Source organism: Austrofundulus limnaeus, unplaced genomic scaffold, assembly GCF_001266775.1.
Source record: "Austrofundulus limnaeus strain Quisiro unplaced genomic scaffold, Austrofundulus_limnaeus-1.0 Scaffold2565, whole genome shotgun sequence".
Lineage (NCBI taxonomy): Eukaryota > Metazoa > Chordata > Actinopteri > Cyprinodontiformes > Rivulidae > Austrofundulus > Austrofundulus limnaeus.
In genome coordinates, this window is record NW_013954967.1 from 1 (window position 1) to 7,980 (window position 7,980).

General features: G+C 36.9%; 1 protein-coding gene across 1 annotated transcript; it reads right to left on the reverse strand.

Annotated features, from left to right (window-relative positions):
• Nucleotides 1–939: 939 nt before the first annotated feature.
• On the reverse strand, nt 940–7,066 carry LOC106511177 (arfaptin-1; the record flags this gene model as incomplete). The annotated part of the gene is given in 5 exon segments (XM_013999924.1): nt 940–4,030; nt 4,127–4,301; nt 4,494–4,651; nt 6,425–6,646; nt 6,954–7,066. Coding segments are annotated over 5 exon segments (824 nt in total), but the record flags the coding sequence as incomplete, so codon positions are not given.
• Between the last annotated feature and the right edge of the window lie 914 nt (nt 7,067–7,980).

Consider the following 7,980-nt stretch of genomic DNA (forward strand, 5'->3'; position numbering starts at 1 on the left):
GGGGGGGGGGGGGGGGGGCACCTGGGACTTAAATCCACTCAGACAAGTTCCAAGTGAAATGGCTCCATGCTCAATGTGAGGACCGGTCTCCTGGCCAAAGACATCAATATGTCAACAGAGTACAACGAGTTGTTTAATAAGCCATGCTGGAAGAGGACCAACATCTTAGGAGGATGAAAAAAGTACACTGCAAATTCTCAAAAGACATCATAGTTACGTTTCTTGRTTTTACTTAAATGCTCCATTTTCTGTCTGTATAGCAGGTGTAACACACTGTTCACTGTATGAAAGGCCAGTCATTCTTTGAAACAATGCTTATTACTCACCACTGTTCATGGCAGCTTTTTAAACTTAAATCATTCCATGCTGAGAAGGAACAGTTACCAAACCTTGTAAATGGAATCATGCATGTAAAAAAGATGAAATATTTTGCTAACAAAGTCAGTGCCAAAGTTCACAGTATGTGCAGAGGATGATGCTCAGCTTCTAATGCACCAGATTCTAGCTCAATATCTGTCCCATTGACTGAGTCAGTCTGTTTTGTGCTCTAACAGGTACTCTAAATGATTACGTCGAGTTTAATTAAATCTGTCTCGTGACTCATTAGATATTTTTGTTATAGATATAGTTAACGGCAAAGCTTTAAAGACAGATCTCCAGCCATCATTTGGTGCTCAGAGTTGTTGGGACTGACTCTCTGGTACAACCACACCACATTTTGACATAATTGATGGTTTTCTAAGGTTGATTAGCTGTGGTGGCCATTTTGAATAGGGTTGACTTGTGAAGTTTATGAATTTCAGTTCCAATAGCTGCTTTCTAGGGGTTTCATTAAAATCAATCCACCGGTTTATGTGATATTGAAATAAACACATACAGGCAAAACAATATTATCTTTTTGTCTTTGGTGGCAGCATTAAACATAAATATGGACAAAGCTACAGAAAGAAAGTTTTATTTTTCTCAAGCCACAACATTCAGCATCCTTTTAACTCACCATTGGTTAATGTATTATTACAAAATCTCCATATTAACTAGTACATAACAATACTAGTATAAAACTCTGGAGGTCTTCAAGAAAACAAAACAAAAAAGCCAAATGGCAGCATCGGTTGGTCTAACAGTAAAATAGAGATTACAAATATATATATATTTATATATCCATCTATTTCAAGGAAGTAATGAGAATGTTGTACAATAGTCCCTCTTTTAAACTGACAGGGAGTACAAATACACAAAAAGAGGACATGACCACTGGTTATATTTATACCAGCAATGGGTCCTCTTTAAAAAAAACACTTTTAACAAAGCCCAAATGCAGTAAACAGATAGCAGCCATGAAAAAAGATGCTGGTCTTTACAGGAACAATAAATCAAGTTATTTTTTTTAGTTTTGTGTATTTTGGTTTACACTGTACATACACAGGTCTTTAAGATTGTTGTAGTCTCAAATGCATAAATGTGCGTATAGGTGCAACGTGAGAGAAAATCTTTAAGAACAGCATGCATTTAAAATCATTGTTTTTAAACAAAGTTCATGGAGTTATTTTAAACAGTTTTGCTGCATGGTTTTTTAGTTGCAATCTCCATCTGTAGTATCTCTGAGGGTCTTTGTGCATGTAGGACTGTTTGGTCCATTTAGTTTCATCAAGAAAAAAAAAGGGCAGAGTGCACAGAAAAAATTTCAAGGCACATTTAGTCACATAAGGCTGTTTTTTTTTTCTTCTGGTATTTAGGAGAATCAACACGATTGCTCATTCAGTGCTCTGATCGTAGACAAGCTCAAATCAAAAAGTATTGTTCACTAACAGGTCACTTTGGTTTTGTAGGAGTTTAGTGGAGAAAATGTACAACTCTTTTAAATTCATTTGGAGCCAGAAGCGCAGCTCCACGTCAGCTATTAGAGGGAAGAAGCTGTTTTACCTCTGAAGCCACAGAACTATTTAGAAAACCACAACTTGATTTTGTAAACTTTGGCTTTCAAAACGGTAAGAGGTACGCAGATGACTATACTGTACATATAAATATTAGAGATGCAACATTTAGTTTTCTTGGACACCAATATCCTTTTTATTTTGGATATCTGACTGTATTGATTTTAGCCAATTTCATTCTGAAAATTTGTTTTTCTTTTTTCAGATTTTTGGCTAAAACATTTTTCTTTTTTTCTGTTATGAGAAATCTACAAATATAAATAACGAAAGGTTTTTAGACAGAGCCATTTGCACTAATAAAACCCACCTAAAATAAACCTCAGTAATCCTTTACAAACCATAACAGCCCAATATTTGCACATCTCTAAAAATTAAAGCACACCCACTAAATGACACCATTCTGAGTTAAAGAAAATCAAATGCCTGAGCACATAACTCCCATAGAAAGTTTAGCTTTTTGTTTTTTTAATAAAAAAAAAAGATCTATTTTGCTTTCTCTTACTCAAAGGACAACTTATTTTATTGAGGTTCTGGATAAAGGTTATAAACAATAGCTTACCTGTTGTAGATAACATTTTGAACCTAGTTTTCCATAAATTGTTGAATCAACCAGCATCATGAACTAAAACATTAATGAGTTTAAGTGATTTGCTGCAGTTTTATAAACACAATCTCAAAAACTTTAAACTGCCACCAGTTTTAATTTACGCAGTTGTTTGGGTAGAAATTGCTCCAATATTCCTGTTGAAAGTCCTCCAAATAACAGCTGCTATTTGTGCTTCTAAACAACATAATGAGAACCTGTCAGCAATATTAATGTTTACAGTACTCACATAAATGAAAATGTTTTGCAATAAAGATAATTTAAGGCAAAAGCAAACAGCTTTGGTCTTAGATCTGCTCAGACTAGCTGTTAGTTTAAGTCTTGCAGGATTAATGAGATATTTCTACAAACTCAGGCTGTTCAAACAGCTATCTACAACAGGTAAGATACTATTTATTTATAACTTCGATTTCTAATTCAAAAGATCTAATCAAATCCATCGCTTTACAGATATGAATTATTTTAAACCATTTTCTTCACTTGGTAAAACCTTTTACACTTCATATGTGCTACTGTTAGCATGGGTTAGCCAATTTGTGATGGTGATAGACCAAGAGAAAGAAACAGAAGTCAAGTTTCAGACTGGTCAACCTTCAAACCTACAACTGGTTGATTTCAGTCATTAAATTAACTGGTGCATCTCTAGTACATACTGTATTTCTTTGCTTAAACTTCCCCTTCCCACAGTTTCCAACTATTTTGAAAAAGCTAATCGTCTGTTGGTTGAGACCTCACTGTCCAACTTGAATCTTGGCAAGAGAAAGAAACACCCCCAAAACACCAAACTACCAYTGCAGTCACAGTTTGCTTGTAGAAATAACAAGTGACCTTTGTRTGTAATTTTACTATATGAATGCAACTTATTCCAATTTCTCACAACAGATGTCACGTTCATTTAGAAAAAAAAGGCAAACAAAAAACTAGATTATAAAAAGAGCCATTCGCTCAATCAGCTGATATTAGTTAGACTGCAAAGATGACTGGCAGTTCTCTAGCAGCTGCCGTAACACCAACATGTCTGCTGTGCTATAAATACAACATTCATATGCTGGAATACAAAAGGCCATTTAGAGTTTCAAAATACGTGTACTGCAGCAAGTCCCAATCAAAAGATCCAACAGTATAAAAGTTTGTCTTTCATGACTTGAAATACACAACTATATGAAAACAAAAGGCATTAGTTTTTCTTTGTGCATTTTGTTAGAAAATATACAGTTTTGAAAGTTTGAAAAAAGCAGCGACAGTACAGTGAAAARGAAAAGGAGGTTTCTGTAGTTTTTGTAGCATCCAACATTTCATGTCAAACTGAGCCAACTTTGTCTCAAAAAAGGAGTGTTTAATGCTCTTCAAGCCAGGAAGGACTGTCCGCACCAGGCATTTTCAACTTGATGTGGAACTGCTTGAGTGTCTGTTCCAGCTGCTGCTGGTTTCCAGCATAATAAGCAGCTATGGCATTATGGAACAGGATGAGCTGGTTGTGCAACACCTTCACCTGTAGGAGCAGAAAAAAAAGTTACCACACTGAACAATAGCAGATTTTAATTTTTTTAACAAAAATGTGCAGAGAAGAAGTAAGCAGCTGAACAACCTTGTTTTCCTCGAGGAACTTCATCTTCACAGATACATCGTTTCTCATTCGTTCAAACTTCTCACGGTGGACCTGGAACTGCTGCTGGGATTGCTGGATCTTCGGCGTGGTGTTTTCGTCACGCGGTCCCAGATTCAGCTCCTCCAAATCAGTACGATACGCATCATACTCGATCCTGGAATTGTTTTAGCAATTAATATGTAAAACATGAAAGACAACACTGAGAAGATTTAAGAACCATATGAATTATTTAATCGATTAGTTAGGTTAAACAAAGAGTTAACATACTAGGTGCTGTAATGTCATGTTTTTCAGGAAACAATGCATTTTTTTCATCACTTCTGAAGACAGAATTTGTAAACTCTACCTGGCGACTTCATACTGTTTGATATTAAGCATGGTGTCTTCAATGGTTTTGTCCACAAGTGTGTCCACGCTGGAGATGAAGAAGTGGATGGCAGCCAGCAGCGTCTCTCCATTTTTGGACAAAAGTTTTTGGGTCTCAGCRTTGTAACCAAACTCCTCCTGAAGAATAAAATTAAGATGTTTTGTTTGGTTTTCCAAACCATTTGACTGTCTTATGAAAGCAGAATTTAACATTTATTGGTCATTAATTAAATGCCACACATTTCATTCCATAAATAAATTAAATCTTTATGCATTTGGCATTTAAACATCAGTGAAACTAGCAGGACGACAGATGAAGGGTCTTAAACATTATTTCTGCTTCTACAGATTGATATAATACTTTAGTGCTGCAGCTAACATATGATTCTCATTTGCAATAAACCTCCGAATTTCTTTCTTTGTGCTGCAACTCTTAAAGCCAGTATCTTACAGGGCTGCAACTGCTGGCAGTTTTTTGTCAAAATAGTCACGGTCTGCAGGCTTTTCAAACCCTTCCTCATTTTTGTTGGAGTTTCCAAACTGTCTCCAGAGGGCTGTTTTGACACCTGCCCAAAATGTCCACGACTAGAAATTTACAGAGACAAAAGATAATTTTAAAACTGGTCCAAATCTGCGTATCTGCATTTCAAGTGTTTTCTCCAGTAGATTAAATCAAACATGGGCGTGGCTGCTAGGGATGGGTACCTTTGACATTTGAATCAATTCGGTACCAATATCCGGTACTCAACTGTACCAGTTTTCAGTACTTTTTGTGTGTGTGTGTTTTTTATTTATATTTTTAACATATTTATTTCTTAATATATAAAATGTAACAATTATTAAGACAACAACCAATTCTTTGTATTGTAACTTCAGTTGTGTAACTTATTTCTTTAAAGTGAAAACTGTTGAAAACAACAAGACTGTTTTTGTCTTATTGCACAAATTAAAATCCAGCTCCAYGTGTTTCTATTGATGTCATTTCCCCACTAGAAACATTGTGTGATGGAGGTCCATGGAAGGCAAATAAGTTTAAATCAAATAAGTAAAAGAGGATGGAGTTAAAATAAATAAAAGGTATTTAAGCTACATTTTGAGCATCCAAAACGCATCCAGCGCTTCAAGCTGGCTGCTTGTGCTCTTTAGGTCAGACTTGTTCGGACTGTCAGGAAGCACCTCTGTTGTTTTCCTCTGCCGGTCTCTGTTTAATGGCGGATGAAATAAAGAAAATGGTGGTACTTTATTTACATTGAGCAAGCGAAAGTCGTGCTCACAAGATAATTAATCCACCAGGRAATTCAGAGACAGTCTGTTGGGTGAGTTTCACTCCAGGAGCTGCGACACTCGTCTTCAAGCTACCAGCAGCTGCTGACGTCATCACACTCCTGCGTGATGCTGCGTTCAGGGCAAGCATGGAAAATCCACCACTCTTACGCTAATACGGTCGCAATGATGCGTTTAGGTACCGAAACATGGTACCGTTTGATGTTACATGATTAGGTACTCGGTAGTACCGACAGAATTCGGTTGGTACTTACAAAAGTATTGAATTCGGTACCCATCCCTAGTGGCTGCTAAGGTGGGTACAAAGTGGGCTGAGGCTGGTGATTGCACAGAAAAGTCAAGATTTTAAAAAACTTGCTGCTCAAAACAGAGCCACACAATCAAATCAGTGAGACTAAACTGAATATTTTCTTGTAATTTTCAGTCCCCAACTAGTCTCCAACAGTCGCAGCTCAGTGAGATATTACCTTAGAGTTCATTAAAATGTTGCTCAGTAGCTTAATGCTGAATTGAATCCTCCTTTTAATGAGTTAGGGGTAAAAATAAAGAACACAAAAAACACCAGCAACCAACAGTGTATCCCAGCTAACTTGATCAACTTCACCGGACCCAACACTCTGGACTCACGTGGAGTTCTGGTGACTTCAGACTGAGGTCAGTAAAGGCATCGCCCAGCTGCCTCTGCGTCTGCATGATCAGAGACAGCTGATTGGCCAGCGTCTGAGCCAGCTTGATCACGTTCTGGTACTTCCTCTTGTTTTCACGGAGCTGATCAATTTGTGCCTCCAGCTCCGGGTCCACGGTCCTGGATCCCCGACCCAGCTTCTCTGACAGGATCTGCCTGGTACACTGCAGAGGACAGTAGGCTCACAGACACCGGCAAGAATTTAGATCCTTTTAAGAATAATAACTGCTGGGAATTTCTACTGTGGTGAGTCCAGAGAGAAGAAGCAGTATGAGAAACAAACTGGAGCTTAAAAAAATAAATAAAAAAGAATTTAAAACTGAAAGACAGCTCATCGATCATTTGTTCTGTCACTTCTCTGCCAACTTTGTAATTAACTAAGAGAAGATAAAGAGTGGGAATAAAGCTGAGGGAAGAAGAAGAAGAAGAAGAAATGTAGAGGACAAACTAAAATCAATCAAGGAGGCTTACTTTGTAAGTGTTGATGCTCCACTTTCTCACAAGGTCCAGTTTTTCCATAGCAGGGTTCTTTAAGTCATCTGAAAGGACCACTGCTCCACTCGCTGGCTGAGCTTTGATTGTTCCTGGACAAATAACAGTCACTCACTCAGTACRTGATTAAATTGCTATTAAATTATTAACAGTGCGGGAAAAAAGAGAGAAAATATAAAAACAAGTTAGTAATAATTTTAAAATAGAGACACAAGATTGTTTAGTTAGCACAGAACACTAAAAAAGGGTGATATTCAGAGTTGTTAAACCATAATTAATAGAAAACATGAACAAAGTGGACAGTCAAAGTAAGATGATCTGAATATAGAGCAGAATTTTAAAAGACCTGATGGTCTTAAGATTAGTCAACAAAATTATTTAATGGAGCAGCAATAACTGATAGCTTCACTTATAAACTGTAAAATACTGTTTAGGAAAGTGTTGTGTTGTTTCAAAACAATGCTTTAATATAAAAAGGGGAAATAAAATTCCAACATAATCCTTTTTGGAACCTTTTACTGAATACTCACAGTTTACCTGTCCAAGTTCACAACTTTAATGAGCTGAAGAACTTTTGTTGAGCACTTTTCTCTTTAAGCAGGTCCACCACTCAGTCAACTAATTAATTAATAAAGGGTCCTAAAAGTTTTAGTATCATCTTTTTTTTATTTAATGGTAGCAACACAACTCAACAAAGACTGGACAAGGTTAACGTAAGGCTGTAAAAGTAAGTGATGCAAATAAACAGCTCCATGAGCATTTTGCAACTAATTAGGGTAATGGACAAGAGGCCAGTAGTAGGACTGGGTAAATAAAAAGACCCTTTAGAGAGGCTGAACCTTTTTGAAGATGGGCAGAGTTTCACAAGTCTGCAAAACATGTCTGTGGCTACGTTCACACTGCAGGTCTTAATGCTCCGTTCTGATTTTTTGAAAAAATCCGATCTTTTTGTGTGAACGTTCACATTACATTTTAAATGTGACCTGCATCAGACCCCTGTGTGAAC